General features: G+C 31.5%; 2 protein-coding genes across 7 annotated transcripts in view; both read right to left on the bottom strand.

Annotated features, from left to right (window-relative positions):
• LOC123016153 (dual 3',5'-cyclic-AMP and -GMP phosphodiesterase 11) overlaps nucleotides 1-19,878 on the bottom strand; it is a 60,608-nt gene that overhangs the window by 28,695 nt on the left and 12,035 nt on the right. For 3 of the 6 annotated variants that reach the window (XM_044416376.1, XM_044416371.1, XM_044416375.1), the window contains exon 2: nucleotides 19,633-19,713. Coding sequence is in view for 4 of the 6 variants with exons in the window: in XM_044416371.1 (XP_044272306.1) it covers nucleotides 19,633-19,713 (81 nt within the window). In the remaining 2 variants the exon portion in view is untranslated. Of the gene's footprint in view, nucleotides 1-931; nucleotides 1,329-4,723; nucleotides 4,949-19,632; nucleotides 19,714-19,878 lie in introns of those variants that run through there. The other 3 variants (XM_044416374.1, XM_044416373.1, XM_044416372.1) reach the window with 3 other exon arrangements.
• On the bottom strand, nucleotides 15,312-15,939 carry LOC123016156. The gene has a single exon (XM_044416378.1). It carries the CDS (start codon nucleotides 15,850-15,852, stop codon nucleotides 15,346-15,348), a length of 507 nt encoding a protein of 168 aa, XP_044272313.1. The 5' UTR covers nucleotides 15,853-15,939; the 3' UTR covers nucleotides 15,312-15,345.

Genomic DNA, 19,878 nt, shown 5'->3' with positions numbered 1-19,878 from the left:
TATTATATTATATTATATTATATTATATTATATTAACTCTGTAATATTTTCATTGAATCAAATTATCTTTTTTTAAGTCGTATCAATATAAATGCCAAATTTTTTTGACAGGTAGATTTTTTTAATTTTTTTATTAACCTCCATAATTTCGAAATTCTTATAAATAAATAATAAGTGTTTTTAACATTTTTCCATATTCCTGGTATGTACCTTATTTTACTTTTTTTTTCTCTAGGGCGGGAGTTCTGAAACAGCCTGTATAAAAACATTTTGTTCAATTTTCAAATTGTTTACTAGTCAAAAATAGGAGTAAATAGGAGTAATAAAATAAAATTTAAGAATATAAAATTTTGAATTTTAAAGACTATCGCTGAAACTCGTTTTTTTTTAAATTATTTTTGTATTGCTATAAACTAAAAACTTTTTTGTGTATGAATTCTCTAGATGACTTGATACAGACACTTTTTGAATGTTTAAGGACAAAAACAAGAACAAGTTAGGAAGTGTACTAAAAGCTGTTTGCGTTTTTCGCGTTGCCAAGTTTACTAATTATTGTAATTCATTTAACGTTTTAGACGAATATTTCAAATTAATGAAATCCCATAATTTATAAGTATAAATAAAAATTAAGTAGGTATCTAAATATACACGTTTATTTGAATTTGTTTTAATTGACTTGTATTTTATTTTTTTATTTCTTTAGTAAAATTTATTTTAATTTACTGGATTATTTATTGATTTGTGTTGTGTGGAGTTAACACATTTTTATGTTGTATTTATATTATATTACCTCAACAAAATAGGCCTATGAAATAGTATCTTTTTAATTTTTTTAAGTAGTTTAGGGAATTGTAGGGAATTTGGAAGCTACAATCTAGGTACAAGCGCTTAATCTCATCTGGCATCACTGAATCCAAGCCAAGTGACTTACTTTTCTTATGTCGGCAATGATTGAGTTTACACATGCTGAAGGCCTGTCCCATGGATCGATTGGCCCCCCTCTTATTGTGACAGCAGCGATGCCTCGCGGCGAGGGGGCCGCCTACCGTCGAGGGGGCTGCCCTGGGGCACAGCCCCACATCGCGCCACCACTGTTTCAACGTCACCGCTACGCCACTGACTTTCCCCAGAACGGTGCCGTTCTTTTTCCTCTGTTTATTCACCGCCCACTGTTCTTTAACGTCAGGCCGGAACAGCTGCAGTTTCAGCCTCTTCCGGTTCTTCTTCTGGATGAAATTTGACGACGCCGTCTTGAGGCTTAACTGCCCTTCCACTTTTTTGAATTATCGCACAAGTGGCCTCGCTTCAGGTTCATTTCCTCGCGGAATCTGTGAGGGGCGAACATGAATTATTCAAAACGGACCCTCGACGTGTCCGATCACATGTTCCATTAGAAATCGTTTTAAGAGACGCAAGCAATTCTTATCGACTCGATTGGAGGACAATGGCCGGTCAGGGGCGGCGCCACGAAAAATTATTCACACTATACACCCATTCTTTCTCTCTTTATACAATCAGTTTGATATTAATCTATCCTTATCCAACACTGCATCTCGAGATAAGATTCAGAGTGGAAACACGTAGTACGCCACTGATTTGAAAAATTTACCACTGATTGTATTTAATTAATTTTTGCACAGTGAAAATTAAAAATGATCAGTATAATATTTTGCACAGTAATAGTAATAAATGCTAAGTAAAGCACGGACAGTATTTATTTATTATTGTTACTTATTTTTATTTTACTGAATATTTATTATTATTGGAGGGTGGTATATGTATTAGCAAGGACCCGTGCGCAAGAATCATTTTAGCAAGGACTGGAAATTGTGCACAAATGGTAATCAGTCTAATCATCCAGAATTTTGTTTTTGAACGCTTTGTAAATTCCGATTTTGCTCGAAAATATTTTGTTCGTAAATATGTGAATATTAAATTAATTAGTTTTGCTAGTCTTTACTGTGCATTTATTATTTTTACTGATCAAAAATACTTGTCGTTTAAATAATATACTGTGCGTTTAATTTAAACCCGTTATTCAGTAACATTAAAACGTGTTTTTAAAGTCAGAGTATTCCAGAAATATTATTATTATTATTTATAATTAACCCGCCACTTGACAAAACATTTTTTGTGCTTTTAGTGTTGAAATTAGTTTTTTATTATTCCCAGGACACCTTGTATATTGCTAACCACAAAGTTTTTCGTGTATTTATAATACAATTATTTTTTCAAATGTCCAAATTCTATAGTAGACTTGATACAGACATTTCTTGAACGCTATGTATGTATGAATAAACCAGAACATACAGGGTGCGACAGAACTCGCGCCACAGAAAAAAATTTCAAGTAAGGTTAGAAACCAGGAACATGAAAAAAATGTTTAAAAAATTCTATCTGTCAAAAAATTTTGACATTTATTTTATTGACATTTGACATTTTTTTATATCTATTTAAGGATACTGATAATCTTGTATATTTTTTTTAACAATTATTTAGTAAAGGGACAAAAATTTTGCCAGTAAAAGCCACAAATAACATTGAACAGAGTTACTATTTGGGATACAGCTTCCTTGTTTCCTCTTTTAATAGCCTATAGCAAAAAAACTTGGAAAATTATTTTTCCAACAGAAATAAATAGAGTCAAAATCCAAACTTTAGACCCTCATAACTTCGAAGTTTTTATAGATAAAATTTTTTTAACATTTTTTCCATGTTCATGGTATCTTACCTTATTTTTCTCTGGGGCGCGAGTTCTGGCGCACCCTGTATTTTTGTACTTTTTTTTAGATTTTGTTTCATTTTTTTTAAATTTTATCCAAAATGAATACCCACCTCTGAACTGAAAAATAATAGGGAATTTCTTCAAATAAAAACACAATTTGTCCAATTTTAAAATTGTTTGCTTGTTAAAATAAAGGTAAATAAAAGTAATATAAAAGTTTTCAAATAAAATTTCAGAATATGAGACTTTTAATTTCAATAATTATCGCAGAATTTTTTTTTTATTAGGGACACCCTGTTGTTGCTATAAACTAGAAAGTTTTTTTGGGTATAATATGATTATTTTTACAAGCACTTAAATTCTATAGTTGACTTGATGCCGTCATTTTTTAAACACTCTGTATATATGAATAAACCAAAACATGTTTTTACAGTTTGATTTTTTGAATTTTTTTAATTTTTTCTAAAAATTTTATCGAGAAATAAATACCCACTACTAGACTATTTTTTATACGTATAAAGTCCATAAGACGTAGTTAACTCTGTAATATTTTCATGAATCAAATTATCTTTTTTTAAGTCGTCAGGTAGATTTTTTTAATTTTTTTATAAACCTCCATAATTTCAAAATTCTTATAAATAAAATGTTTTTAACATTTTTCCATATTCCTGGTACCTTATTGTACTTTTTTCTCTAGGGCGCGAGTTCTGAAATAGCCTGTATAAAAACATTTTGTCCAATTTTCAAATTGTTTACTAGTCAAAAATAGGAGTAAATAGGAGTAATAAAATAAAATTTAGGAATATAAAATTTTGAATTTCAAAGACTATCGATGAAACTCGTTTTTTTAATTATTTTTGTACATTGCTATAAACTAAAAACTTTTTGTGTATGAATTCTATAGATGACTTATTACACACTTTTTGAATTTTGAACAGTCTGTATGTTTAAATAAACCAAAACATGTTTTATAGTTTAATTTTTTGAATTTTTTATTTTTTTTACAAAAATTTTATCGAAAAATTACCACTGAACTGAGTTGGTCACTATATCAGGTGATTAAGTTTTATCTCACTCTCCAAAATACCTCTTTCTAATTTTACAAAAAATGTGGAAAAATTCATAATTAATTTTTTTCAAACAGGATAACATTTGCCCAATTTAAAAAAAAATCAAATATCTGTTATACAAAAGTAGATTGACAATATTTTCATTGCAAATAAAAAAATCAGCCAGTTACGTTAAATTTTGCCCCTTGTGTCCGCCCCTGACGCGCCAATATTGGAAAACGGCGATAAATTCCGCGTTAATTTCATGCAAGACGACCAGATGTGATCCTCGAATTTCGTCAAATTCCAATCGATTAACACTTTGACATGATGCCGATGACATTTACAGATGATTCAATGTCATCCGGTCCTCTCGAAAAACCCGACACAATTCAATAAATTTCTCAATAATGAAATTCCACAGAGGCGTTTCGTCCGATTTCAAAGACTTGAAAAAAATCATGACAATTTTTCTGGCTCCTCGCCAACTTCAATGTCAATATCGAGGCGGTTTTATTAAAGTTTCTCAACTTTTCTATTTGAAAAATCATCATCGTGAAAACTGTTTTGCTGTATGTTAATTGCGTAAACGATAACAAAGGCGCCAATAATATTTATCAATTGAGAAAAAGAATAATTTTCCGAATTTTTCGACCTCTCCGCGGGATCAAAGTTCGGCGCGCGTTGAAAAAAAGCTGACTAATCAGCGAATGCAAATTTCCAGCTGACTGTCGCGAAGCGGGAAAATAATCACGTGGATCACCGGATTCAAAACCAGAACTTTTCCGGAGGTGCCTTCTAGTGACAACCGGCCACGCCCCCCGCCCCCCTAATCTTTCAAAAATATTTACTCGCCATTATCACAAATCATGAGAGAGGACCACAACAATACTCGATTTATAAATCCACCATCGAGTGCGATAAGACTTATCAGTAGCGAAAAAATTACCATCCACAAGGTCCGTTCCTGTCAGAATGCCACCAATAAAACACCACAGAAAAAAGCACGTTTCTAGAGAGAAAAATTCCGTCACTAACATAACATTTTCTGACACGGAAACTTTCCATCTAGTGTGCGACGACACGATTCATGGCCTGCTTCGCGTTCACGAACGTCGCGGGCCGTCGTATCTGCGTCGCGCTTTCAAAACAACTGAAAATAAATATCGCGGCTTGCTGCGATGTGCGCGGCGAACACTACTCTCTCCCCGATACGTGCATATATACTATACATACGAAAACTTACATCCAACGAGTTACGAACATTGCCGACGATTCTTGCGAGAAATTGATAAGTTTTCATGTGCACAGAGTTCATTCGATTAAACGTTTCCCCAGTTTCAAATTAAAAACACACTGTATATAGTGGTGGGGGATTTTGACCCAAAAACCATGCATTTCCGGGTTCAGGGTTTGCAAATAATCCAGATTGTCGATTGTCTGATCAAAGTAACCTGCAAGTTTTAATTAAGTTGGCAACAATGAATATAATTTTCGTAGCTTCTGTCTATATTTTTAATGTTGCCAACTTAGTTTCGAAGTCACGCGACTTTGATCAGAGATATTATTAAACGGATGGTAAAAGTTTAAATAATGTACAGGGTGATTCCAAGAACAAAAACTGATATTTTACGATTTCTAATTCTAGAAATATAGAAAATTACGCAAAAAAGAGGGAAACGTCTTTCTAGTTGAGATAAAATATTGAAATTTGAAATAGACAACAGTAAAACAAACGATAGCCAACTCAAAATTAAAATTTTAAAAAATTATCTGTTGAACTGTAGATTTTGGAATCGAAATCTTGATATGACTTAAACAAAAAGATAGCTTGATTCAATGAAAATCTCAGAATTAGCTACGTATTATGGACTTTATACCATGCAATCAAAAAAAAAATAATAAATTAGAGTAGGCGGTGAGTAAAGTCCTTCAGATGAGAGTCCTAATTTTTGACATCAAATGTCAGCGGAAACTTTGACAAGTTTGCGTTTTATTCATTTTGAGTGAAATAATGTTCACTTTAGAGCAGAAAATTTTTATTGTTGCAAGTTATTACAAAAATGCTGTACAAGACGAAAACGGTGAATGGTCATTTTCAGTGTGTGTGGAAAATTTCCAGCCCAGATTCCCAGCCAATGTTTTGCCAACTGTAAAATATTAATCGTCGCCTACTCTAATTTATTCTTTTTTTGATCGCACGGTATGTATGAAAAAAAATATTGGCTCACTGAATCAACAATTTTTTATATTTATCAGAATTTATTAAAGTTGCCAAAATAGTGTCATTTTTTGGTAATAAAAATAAAATTGGTAATTATACCAGGTGACTCAAGCGTTATCCACACCCTTAAAACACTTCTTTTTTAATAAGATAAAACTGTAGAAAAATGTATAAGTGACCTTTTCATATAAAAGAGCATTTAGTCCAATTTTGGTTTCACCTGATACATGGTACAATACATACAGAGTGTTTCGTTTTTATTGTATCGAAAAATACTATGTAAGGGAACACCCACTGAAAAGGGTGCATCCTTTAATGTTTTTTTTTTCATATTTAAGAAACTATTGTGGATAAAATTACAAAATTTGCAGCTGCATGATAACCTTTATACACCTAAAGGAATGTAAAGATCAAATGTCAAAATTTTTAATAAGGGACGTCCTAAGGAGAGTATAGGGTAAAAATTTTGACTTGTTCTATACCTACATGTTTATAGAACACTTTTCTCGTAAAATAGAATACTCTATCGCTTGTTTAAATTTGTAACAATTAAATGAAGCACCCTGTATACATATAATTGAAAAATTAAAAAAAAATAAAACAAAATAAAATCATGTGCGAAATTGAACTTCACACAAGTATTTTAAATAATTAAATTAAATGATGTAGAATAGCTATTAAGACAACAAGAGTTTTAAACAACAAAACTTGAGTTGTCTTAAAAAAAATTTCCAATACTAATAATGGATCAAAAATTTTACTAGATTCAGAAATTGTTATAAAAAAAATGTCAAAATTGACAAAATGCCAAGATAAATGCATTTAATTTAATCATAATGCATTTATGTGCTATAGTATTAAATTAAATGGCCATTTCCACTCAGATGAATTACACCACTCGTCTTCGGCTCGTATCGTACATTTCCCACTCGTTGAATAATATACTATTATATTATGTGTGTGAAACTGTTTTTAAAAACAATTAGAAATGTTAAAAATCAGTTGTTTCGCACACTATTTTTGGTTTCAAGTTCTACAATCATGTTTTGAATTCAAAAAATGGGTGAGTAGACTACTTGGAATATTTATATTTATACAATTTATTTTTTTAATATTTCAATACTTTATTTCAACTACATGATTTTAGTTTTAGTATTTTATTGATTAGTTTTTTAAATTAAAAAAATGGAGTTATCCCTGAAGACTATCCACCATCAGGCAAACATGCATTAAGCTCAAAATGGGGCCCCAAAGGACTCATGCGTGCATGTTCAGACCTGTCAACGTGTCAGTTCGGAATGGAAATAACCTAACGGAATTAAATGATGACTAGTTAAACAAAATAACACTGCCGACAACGGACAAATGGAACTTGTTTATATTTACATTAAAATTTTTCAACAAATCTCAATTTAGTAAAACATCAATGAATTCGAGCCAAGGAATGAATCAAACGTTGCAACACATTACGCGAATTTCAAGTCGTAACTCGATTATCATTGTTTCAACATGTTCACTGTATGGAATTTTTCGTTTGTATTCGTAACTTGAATCTAGGAAACGTTATTCAACTTTTATCGCCGCCAACTTATCGTCACAACTACCAAAACAAAAGATAATCCAAGGACGCCTCGATCACAATAGTAAATAAACATTTTTTCCGATACAGGTTCGGATTATTAAAAAGTAAATGAAGCATAGCGAGGCTGACTGGCGCTTTTTTACACCGAATCCGGACCATTTGCTGTTCTCTTCATTATAGGAAACGTGTTCCAAGTCCAATGAGGCGAAATCGAACGACCTTAGGTAGAAGCAGAACTGTAATGATCCCACTTGTTACATAACGCAATTTTTTACTAATTGGAAAAATTGATCGGAAAGAGTCATGCATGAGTCTGGCACGTGAAACCCCAGTTTAGTTTTCCTAAGCGGAGGTTGGGGAAATTATTAATAGCCAAAAGTCAAGTTGCGTTCACACTCTGTCATCACTCCATCCCAGGTTCCAATTGAAGAAATGAGAGGTTTTGAGTGAGAATTTGTAAAAAAAAAAGGAAGAAAACACACAAAAATTGTTTCTTTTGTATCGATTAAAGTAACCCATTTTTTGATAAACAATATCAATAGGACACTCCGTATTTTTTAAAAGTCAGTTTTTTATCTGGCAAAGTTTAGAGAATAAAGCGGTTCCATCTGGATTAAAAAGGTGGCTTGATTGTGTGGTGCCAAAAGTCAGAATAAAATATTCATAGCTCTATCGCTATATCGTAGCACAAGCCTTAAATTTTTGAATTCCCAATTAATACAATAGTAAAAAAATCAAACATAGTATTTTTTATGCTACTAAATTTGAGAGTTTTATTAAGTTTTCTGTGAATTTTGTGAAAAATTTGAATTTTATGTGCTATTGGGGACAAAAAACTTTGGTCATCATTTTTCTGATATTTTAAAAGAAATGTAAACCAAGCATTAACGTCAAATCAACATTGATGACAATTTCAAATTATTGACTTTACTGATTTTCTCTTGTCAAAAATACATACTAAATACTGACAAATAGTAATAAAATATACAGAGTGAGTCTGTTAAAAGTGTGTGTATCAAAAAATAGTACACAAAAATCAGCAATTGCCACTATTAAAAACACTTGTTTTGTTTCGCTGTGTATATAATTTTTTTGAGATTGTTTCTAATAATAATATACAAGATGTGCCGGGTAAATCGCCCAATATTCATCCGAAAATTTGTATACAGACTGTTCCGGGTAAACCCCACATTAGAAGTTTTGAAAGTTGTAACAATGATATTTATCTAAAATTTTGTTTATAGCCATAATCGGTTAGGTAAATTTTAATGAATGATTTTTTTTAAGATGGCGGCACTTCCTGTTACACCGGAAGTGGATATACTTCGTTATTTTACATATAAAGTTATGTTTTTTATTGCGTTTTTGGATTACTCAAGTGATATTTAGACCTTTTTAAAAAATTTTAGATTTGAATCTTCCTATTCAAAAATTGATAACTCTACCATTTTTTATTACGTTGAAACCGTATTTGGATATACGAGAGAGAAAGCTTAGATCTTTCCTTTGGTGTATTCATAATTGGAAAGATAATTAAGAAACTGCCAAAATGTAAGGTTCAAATACCCTTAACTCAATTTTTCTAAATAAAACACCCCAATTTTTTCTTCACTAAATGGAGAAGAATTTAGTTCTGGTTTGATCTGTATTAACATTCCCTATACCTATGTTTGATAGTTTTCAAGTTATAGTAACTTCTTTTGTTATTGCGAGAAATTCATTAGCCATAGCTACTTTAGCGTAGGTTGTCATAAAAATAAGAAAAAAATAGAATATCAACGTTATTCAAATTTAAATTAAATAAATTTAATTTGTAATTACGAAACACAATTATTGTGAAAAAAAACTTTTTTCAGTGAGAAACATTTCCATGGCAAACTATGCAAAAACTACCATGTATAGTAACGAATTTCTAAAAAAAAGTCAAAACAACTTGGAAATCATTAAATTTAAGTATAGGAAATGTTGATACAGATCGATGCACAATTAAATTCTCTTCCATTTTGTAAAGAAAAAATTGGGGTCTTCCATTTGAAAAAATTCAGTTACGGGTATTTGAAGTTTCCCAAACGAAACCTCAAATTTTGGAAGTTTGTTAATTATTTTTCCAATTATAAATACACGAAAGAAAAGATCTAACCTTTCTTTTTCATACGCCTAAATACGATTTCAAAATAATCAAAAATGGTAGTGTTATCAATTTTTGAAGAGGAAGATGCAAATTAAAAAAAAATTCAAAAAAGTCTAAACATTTCAAATAGGTATAGGGAAGTCTGAAAAAAACTCTCTCAAAATCACTTGAGTAATCCAAAAACGCAATAAAAAACATAACTTTCTAGTAAAAATAACAAAGTTAATACCCACTTACGTTGTAAGTGCTGCCATCTTAAAAATATTTTCATTGAGCAGAATCTAACCGATTTTAAATTTAAAAAATGTCAATCCAGACTTTTCAATACATCATCCTACAAAAGACAGTTGGAGAGACTAAGAAAGTGTCAAATGTTAAAAAAATTTCTAGATTTGCAAAAAAACATTTAAAATTTTTTTGAAGAAATGCTTAAATTAAAAAAATGTCAATCCAGACTTTTTAAAATATCGTCCTACAAAAGACAGTTGGAGAGACTAAGAAAGGGTCAGATGTACTGGATTAAAAAATTTCTAGACTTGCAAAAAACATTTAAAAATTCCTTAAAGAAATGCTTAAATTAAAAAAATGTCAATCGAGACTTTTTTAACATATCGTGTTGCAGTGGGGGTTTTAAAAAAAATCAAAAAAGTTTAAATATTTCAAAAACGGTTAAATTTAGTTATAAGGTAGTCTGATAAAAACTTTCTCAAAAGCACTTGAGTAATCCAAAAAAGCCATAAAAACATAACTTTCTATTTAAAATAACGAAGTTGATACCCATTTCCGGTGTAACCGGAACTGCTGCCATCTTGAAAATATTTTCATTGGGCAGGATCTAAAAGAATTAGCTGGAACAGCCTGTATAGATGGTTCCACTTCCGGTTATACTGGAAGCGGATATCAAGTTTGTTATTTTAAATAGAAAGCTATGTTTTTTATTGCAGTTTTGGATAGCACAAGCTATGTTGAAGACATCTTATCGCTTTCCTTATACCAAAGTTTAGAGGACATTTTTGAAAATTTTTAATAGCTTGAAACCGTATTTTGTGCAGCTTTTTGACCTTTATCACCTTGTCAATCATTTTGGACTATTATAGTCAAATCATAATTATTTCTTGGTTTATAAAAAGTAGAGACCCCGGAAAATTTTTGTCCCCACCTCGGTCTCACCATTTCTCAGTCGGTATTAATTACCGTATCGGTTACGACGTCGGTAATTGGAGTGTGCGGTTACGAAATCCGCATAACTTGCCCGCAGACTCTCTCGTCGTAAAATCGTGCTGGTGCCTGCGCCACGGACGGCGTTTACAGTTCGTTGTGGCGCCACGAACCTGACCTTGCCGCCGGCAAACACCACAACACGTTTATCTCTCTCTTTGCCGATCTTTTGATCTCGACTTGGAGTACCCATTTCCCTCCAGTGGTTCCACATTCGAAAAGGAAAAGTACCCTCCACTTGACTATCCAAACACCAACAACACTATCTTATCACCTTGTCAATGACTTAATCTTGATCTTGTTTACGGAGGAATTCGAAGAATGAGATACGTCTTGTCTTGCCCAAACACGCCTTACAAAATCTAGCAGTGGAGGAAGTACCAAAAACATGTGTTGGGTTTCCAAAAACATGATTTTTGGATCTTTTACAACTTGATTCACAAAAGTTTCGACATTTCGCATTCTAGGAAGGACAAAATGTTCGTCGGAGGCGTAAACAGGTTTACGTATGAGTTTCGCCCTCAAAGGTTAACGTTTACGCACGTGGATTTTGCTGTTACTAAGAGGAGCGCCCTAGTTTATAGTCGCTATATAAGGGAGTGTGTTGCCAGTTTAAAAACATAAAAATCACCAGATCCAACTCGAAAAATTTGTCAAATTTTCACCAGTTTTCAGCTTACTTTTGACGAAAATCAAAAATGGCATGTTTTTCGGCCTAGTTCTGTGATTTTTCGGCTTGTTTTCAACGAAATAATTACGTTTCTAGCTGAAAAACGTGCTAAAACGCAGGAGAAATGCAAAAGTAATGTAATTCTAGATTTAATTTCTTGATTATTTAGTTTGTTTTACCAAATCTAGCGAATCTGAGATTTGTGTACAAAAAGGTGTCTTAAGGCATTTTCGGTTGTGGTTTCTCGACTTATTTTTGTCTTATTGTTCTCAAAAATCAGTTAAATCGAGTGAAACAAAACAATAACATCAATATCAATCCTTTTTGTAATTTTTGGGTGTGTAGACAGATAAATGAACCTCTGGACCTTTAGTTCCGAAATGAAGTAAGTCGGGCGAAATAAGTTAAAAAATGATATAAATTTCGATTTAATTTTGTTTCAATCCAGTATTTCGAACTTTTTGTGTTTTATGTCTAACAAAAAACATCCTTAAACACTCAAAAACGCCGTTTTTGGCTATTTTGTTGAATTTGTGGCATGCTTCTGACAAAATTTTGAAAAAGAATTGTGTTTCTAGTTGAAAAAGCATTCGAAAAAACAAATATAACTATTTTAAACCAATTTGGTGGTTTTCGATTATTTTTTCTTCGAGAAAATTTGATGAAATAATCAAGTTAAAGCCTAAGAGTTAGGTAAAAATATCATAATATCATATTTTTTATCGCAATTTAGTGATATTTGACACACTGTGGCAAACTCTCGTGTTTGGACAAGATTTTGCAAAATAAATGGATCTCTAGTTCAAAAACAAAGTAAATCGAGCGAAACAAGCTAAAAATAATGTCAGTTTTGATTTAATTTTGTAATTTTAATGCCTGCTTCAACCGTCGTCTCACTAGATGAAATTTAAAATTTAGAAAAAAAACTTACAGGAAGCAAATATAAAATTTCAAAAGTTGAATAAGCTGTACGAAAAAAAGCAAATACAGGAAAAAATTGACAATTACAATGCAAAGGACCTAGAACCAAGAGCTGTGTTTTTACTTGAGCAAATTTATAATTATTCCCTAAAAAACCCAAAATTGCCTGAAGTTACACTACGTTTTTGTATTGCCTGGAGGTACACTTCTCCAAAAGATTATGAATTTGCAAGAACTAGCCAGTTTTTAAAAGCTCCAACCAAAACAACTTTGAACAGATATATGGGAAATTCTCAAGGGGTTTTCTCAAAACAAATAAATAATAGAGAATAAATTAATACAGAATAAAATTAATCCTTGTGTTTTTTATTCGAAGTATTGAAGAGATAATAAAAGGGTTATTGTAATTTTCTTGTAAATTTGTACAAAAGTAAATTTTTGTATACAAAAATTTATCAAGGTTTCAAACCAAAGTATACAGATTCCATGGGAGCGCAGACTCGTCGCTCCCCCAACGGTCATTTTTTTTTTGCGTTGACTTTTTATTACTGTCATCAACGCGCAGACGACGCTTCAACAACTTTCTAGAATTTTCTCTGTTTTTATCTCAAAAACGTCTTAAACACTTGAAAAAGGCAAAAATAGCCCCGTTTTTGGTCGAATTAGTTTCAACTAAACTTCAGTTTAGATTGTTTTTAACGAAATTTTGCAAAATAGTTGTGTTTCTAGCTAAAAAAGTATACTATCCAGTCTAGTAAAATCTTATAAAAAAACAAACAAACTTATTTAACCAATTTTTTTGAAAAAATTTGACAAAATTACCAAGTTTCTGGTTGAAAATACTCAAAAAACAGTTTTTTCATTTCCAAAAAATCACCAGATATTAGAATTTTTACATGAAACATGAAAATGACCAGATCTGGTGAATTTCACCACACCTGGCAACACTGTAAGGGAGTTACTGTCTCTTTAAGCAAGAGGTAACAATAAAGTTTCAAGTCTGAATCGTAAATTAATTGAAATTCAAAAAATGAGGACGTGCATGGTGATTCCCCCCGTTTTCCCTCGCCATCAAAATATTATTGTAGCTTCGCTAATTCGATTAGATAAACATTCGTGTTTGCTTTTGTTCGGTTTTATCTGTTTGGTTTTCCGCAGAATTCTAAAAAAGACAGTCGGGTTTTATCGTGCCTTTTAATGTCAACCAATTTATTAAAAAACCCAGAGAGAGAGGTGAAAAATGATAAGAGGTGGATTTAACTCGAGCAAACATTTTGACCCACTTTGGACACATAATTGTTTTTATCATTAGATAGACTTGCAACTAATTTGTTAATGATGTTAAATTAGAACAGAGTGTCTTTGGTGAAAGCACAAGGGGGAGAAATTGGAAGTAAGTCTATCGGGAAGTGTTTACATATAATTAAATGTTGTCAGGGTTAACGGCTGTCTTGTTAAAGGCAATTAAAATCGATCTAAGTGTTCACAAATGTCAAAGTTTAAAAACTCAAGAGGTTATCAAGCAGGAAATCCACTTTCCTGAATATACGGAAAATCCGAATGTTGCGTGTTAGTCCCTTTTTAATCAAATATCCAAATCCCATTCAAGACAAGAAAGTTTCTCAGCTGTGTTATGAATACAAAATGTAAAAGGATTTCATTCAATTTTTAATAATTCACAACGACAAAGCTACAAAATCCATATGCAAAACAACAAAAGAGTTCGCATTGAGCACAAAAATAATAATAATAAACAATGAAAAGTATTTTTTTAACTCAAAAATGAAAAATAGTAGATTATAGCATGAAGAGTAGAAGTGAGTCTTTTTGTGCTAAGCACAGAGATTGAAGACCGAGCGAAGCGAGGCCGAAAAGACCTCTGAATGATATATACTATTTTATCTTCAAGAGGATCGCAAAAAAATGGAAATTTGGACTTACTTCTACTTTTTAACGTTGCTATTTTCTATTTTAATTTATCGTTTTTTCGAATTGTAACCAAAATTTATTCTATTTAAAGAAGATAAAAGTAGTTTTTAACCAGACCATTGAAGTGAGAGAAATCAGAACCAATTTGGAAAAATTCGCGACCTTCACTACCATTTTTCTTCTTTCACAAAGGTGATGGTCCTAATTTCTAACCACATTTACTTTCTAATGATCATGATTTCGGCAATCTTCAAAAAAACTTACAAGAGCTGGACTTGAACTTGAACCACAGTTTTCGCATTGCATGCACGATGAAACTAACATGTCCCTTCAATTTGCTTAATTAGTTTTCATAATTTTCCTTATAATGAAGACAATGAACGAAAAATAGCATTCTCTCCACCGACTCATTTATCAAAAAGCACCTTCGTGTCCTAGGCAAAACACGCAAGTGCAAGTCAATGCTGTTTGCGCTTCTAATAATATCCATGGCATGAGGACGCAAAGCTATTAATTATTTTTGTGTTATGAGAAAATAGAAATGTTCAGTAGACAGGCATTTTGTACGGTAACAAAATAAAAAACGATAAATAATTGTTTGAGTCGTTTCGTGATTTATATTTTAATACGAGATGACTTTCTAGCGGATTACAAAGAAAATTAAGACCCTTTTGTGGACATTTTCATTAATTTAAACCCTCGTTAAAACCATTCAGGACTCTCAAAGAGTTTTGTTCGGTTTGTTTTGATGAAAAAAAAATTAGATTATTGTTATTGTGATTACTTTTTGTGTAACCTTGAACTTATCAAACAACTCAAACATCATTAGAGAATAATTCTCGGAAAAAATAAAACACAAACGTTGAAATATGACGGTATATTAGTAAAAAATGCAGTCACGAGCCTTTCACAATAAAGTCCAAAAAACTGTTAATCAGCCCATTTTCGGAGAACTGTAGCACATTCGAGTCAAAAAAGTCCAAATTGAGATTCCCTTGACGAGGATCCAGATTAGCATAAGCCGAATTGTGCCCAAAAGGCTCCGAAATCGTTGCTAAATTAGCCTTCTCCTGTGCATCGTTTGAAATTCTAGTACGTTGCAAATTTTGACAAATTTTGGAAAAACTTCTGCTCACTTTCATCCCTTGGTAGTGCAACCATCGCCATTCGTCCTGTGAACGGCCACAATATTCATCCATTGTTACCAAATTTTGATAAGATTTAGGCACATTTCGATACTTGTTGTTAAAGTAAACTTTTTCGGTGTCAATTTTTGGATGAAACTTCGGACGTGATAAAACACAGCTGTTTCCTTTGACTCGACTTGTGAGTATTCTCGCCCGATCTTGACATTTTTTCACATAGCGTCTATAATCGGATTTCGAGGGGAAATGTCTGGGCATAACCCGAAATTTTTGACACACGAATTTACACCGACAACAGCCTAAAACGTAAGTGTGGAAACCGGCATTTTTTGACGGTTGCCACTGGAATTTTCATTTTTTTTTTTAATTTAATTTATCCAAATTGAACAATGTTTAATATTCCCACGACCGGAGGCGCGCCTCTGACCCGGAAGATACCCACGACGTCCGGTCTTGGCGAGACGGTCGCCACCTGGGAGTTCAAAAGTTTCAAACAACCAAAACGCAACACAAACTTATGTTTACTACACTCAAAAAGTGCAAAAAAAGTATAAAACCGCAACATTTTAGTAGTTGTTTGGTGACGAAATTTTGAAAAAATTCGTTATTACGAATATGGAGTGTATAAAATCACTTTTTGTCATTTGCCTCCACTTTAATTCTCTAATAGACATTAGATCTTACTAATCAAAAAAACGTCACAAAAATTATTGTTTAAACGGCATAAAGAGAGCAAATTACAAAAAATAGGATAAAAAACTTTCCCTTGAGGCACTCGTTTTTCAAACTTGAATTCGTGCTTCAAGACTTGAAACTTGTTTTTTAATTTACTATTAAGTCGGCACCCATGCATCCAGCAAAAACAGAATTTGCTGATCTCTTGCCAAATGGAATGAAGTTTTCTCTGTGATTCTTTTAAAATCGAATTGGCACTTCTGCAATAGTGACTTTTATCATAATTTAAAATAATGTTGGGACAATTCCAAGAATTTCGGATTCAGTAAAAGCTTTGTTCGTCGAAACTTTCTCAGTTGTATAAATTGAGACCAACAAAAACAACTTCAAATGAAAGTGTAGTTACATACGTGGTACTTCAGTAACACACAATTATTACGTTTTATCAACGTTAAAACAAATCACTGATATGGTATCTCGTTGATCATGAGTGCTTGTTAAAATTGTTTTTTTTTTATGTCAAAAAGATACCACAACAATACAAGCTGATAAAAATCAGAGAAATTAGTTTCATATTGTGAGGAATTCTTTACGATAAAGCTAAATCGAAAACTGCTAAGATAATTTGCTACCCGGAGATGAAAACAACAGGAAACAAAGTAGAACATGATGGAAAATCCTAAAAGAAAGGAGAATTAGGTTCGCTGCAGGACTTGTTTTTCCGGTGCGTTTTCCTGCTGTGGTAGAATTTCCCAATTGAAATCGCAGTTTTAACAAATTTTCTATTGCAAATGGTGGTAAAACTACAGGGTATTAAAAATGTATAAAAATTTATTATTATCTTATTCAAAAAAAGTGAAATTACAATTTAATAGAAAAATAAATTGTGGAATACGATAGTAGAATTTGTCGTATTTAAAAAAAAAGTAAAAAAAGCAATAGCAGTTTTGAATTTTTATTTAGAAATGAAACTATATCTTATTTAATACTCCTAATTATTATTTTACCAAAAATAATAATTTATTTACGTCTATTTTCTTGCATTGTCCAATTTCATGTTTAACATAATAAAACATAATCTTATAACTTATAAGTATTGAAAATAAAAACCCATTTAGTCTAAAATTAACGAAGAAAAATGAATTAATAAAAAATAATAAATAAAGTGAACAAATTAAAATAATTTTAAAATTTGATCATTTTTAGCTAAGACTCTGTATAAGAAAAATAATATGAAAATTATACCAAATAATAGAGAAAAATCCTATTTATGCTTGCTGAAAAATTTATGTGACAAGAATATTTAGCTTTATTTGTTTTCAAAATCTTAGCTTTTTAATATTGCTTTCTTATATTTTAACTAAAATTACTCTTTAAAATAAAAAAAAAGTAATAAAACAAGTGAAATTTGATATGTTTTGGTGGTTTTTAACAAAATTATTAATTATTGTGAAGTAAATCTTTATAAATTTAAGGTTTTTACGGTGTGTTACATTAAAAAAAAACAAAGTTAGGACTATTTGCGCATTGTGAGAACTTTTAGATAACAAAAAATTATAAAAATTATATTATTACCAATATTCACATATTTGCTCTTGTAATACCAAAAATGCTGTAAAAATTTAGGATCACAGACAGCATTTGCACAAAAAATTGTTCAGAAAAGACTTTTTCCGTGAGAGTTGAAAGGTTTGACCCTTAATATATTAAAAAGCAAAGCTTCTAATTATATAGAACTCGCGCTCCAGAGAAAAATGCCAAGTAAAACAAGATGGAAAAAATGTGTAAAAAATTTCCGTCAATAAATTTTGACATTTGATTTTTTCGCTAAAAAGTATGGTTACAGTTAAATATTAAAGAAACTATTTATTAAAACTTATTGAAGTTTGCTATATGTTTAAAAGTATTTAAATTACATTATCTCAAATGTTTATCAAACTTCGATCCATTTGTTCTGAAAATACAAAGTTAACTTAATTTTTTTTAAATAGCAAGAGAAGTCAAATTTAATATTTTTAAGAAGAGCATTTTTTCTAGGATGTAACACATGCATACCTTATTTTCAAAAAAAAAATTATCGTACTAATTAAATTTTGAAAAATGTATTTTTTTCAGCCTTAAAAATGTTGTCTTTATCTATCGTTATCTCTTTGCCGCTTGAACTTTGGTCAAAAAATAAGTAAACTGTTTCAAAAATTTCAACGTACTCTGCTAAAATATTTAGCTTTATCCATACTTTTTAGCGATCCTGTATGTTTTTTTTTTATAATTGTTGAGTAAAGGTACAAAAATCTTAGCTTACTTTACATTTTTCTCTGGGGTGCGAGTTTTAAACCACCTGTATACCAGAACTCGCGCCCCAGAGAAAAATGCCATATAAGGTAAGATACCAGGAACATGAAAAAAATGTTAAAAAAATTTTATCTATAAAAATTTCGAAGTTATGAGGGTTTAAAGTTTGCACTTTGACTCTATTTATTTCTGTTGGAAAAATAATTTTCCAAGTTTTTTTTGCTATAGGCTATTAAAAGAGGAAACAAAAAAGCTGTATCCTAAATTGTAACTCTGTTCAATGTTATTTGTGGTTTTTATTGGCAAATTTTTTGTCCCTTTACTAAATAATTGTAAAAAAACATATACAAGATCATCAGTATCATTAAATAGATATAAAAAAAAATGTCAAATGTCAAAAAATAAATGTCAAAATTTTTTGACAGATAGAATTTGAACTTGAAAATTTTCTCTGGGGCGCGCGTTCTGGCGCACCCTGTATAAAAAAATTCTAGAGCCGCAAACACATGTGCTAGTAAACACATTTTTGTAATAAGATAAGGTATGAAAAGTTGGTAAACAAAACCGAAAATGGGGTTTTCAGCTTTTTGGAGTCAATTTGTATTCCGTCGTGTCAACGTCAACAAATTGTACAAACAATAGCCCGTTTTGTTGTCTGAGTTGTGTGACTCAAAGATATTTTACTATTTAATTTTTTATTTGAAATATATTTTGCTGTCTAGACTCGCATGGACGGAAGGGTTAATTTAGCTGCAAGTCATCCGGTCGAGAAATCATCGTTTACAGTTTCCTACAATGACGGTATGCCCGGCGCCCCCGCATGTTTACATTTAAACAATTGCTGTGTAATTCGCCTCGATTACAGTTACGTCACGAATGTTTTTAATTACAGATCCGGACAAGCTTTCCGTTTCCTTTTTAGCAAACGACAATATACAGCATGGTCGGCGAGACCACCCATGTTTTCCACCCACGATCACTTTTATGAATGAACATCCAAATCAGTTATAGTTCATTCACCCAAATCAAACTTTCATTTTTTGACGCCAGTGACTTTCAAACTAGACTCACCTGTTTTCCGACGCGAAGCCCACAGGACCGGGGGCGAAGCACTACCACTCGGAAGAGCCAGTTTGCTTGTGATGTCGGGCTCTGAAACGGAGTTTTTTCAATGTCAGACAAATATTTATTTCATTAAATGCACCAGATGGTAGGTACACAAAAATACAATTAAACGACTTTTACAAGATTTTATACGAGCTCGTTGCTATCAAATCTACGGTTTCCATACAGTTGCAATGGTAAATTCCGCTCACA

This window comes from Tribolium madens, unplaced genomic scaffold (assembly GCF_015345945.1).
Source record: "Tribolium madens isolate multiple individuals breed KSU strain unplaced genomic scaffold, Tmad_KSU_1.1 Scaffold_1;HRSCAF=32;Tcas5.2_LG8, whole genome shotgun sequence".
In the NCBI taxonomy this organism is placed as follows: domain Eukaryota; kingdom Metazoa; phylum Arthropoda; class Insecta; order Coleoptera; family Tenebrionidae; genus Tribolium; species Tribolium madens.
This window is presented reverse-complemented; position numbering and strand designations above follow the sequence as displayed.

Coding starts and splice junctions, on each gene's coding strand:
- LOC123016156 (XM_044416378.1), bottom strand. CDS start 15,852: ATGCCCAGACATTTCCCCTCGAAATCCGATTATAGACGCTATGTGAAA.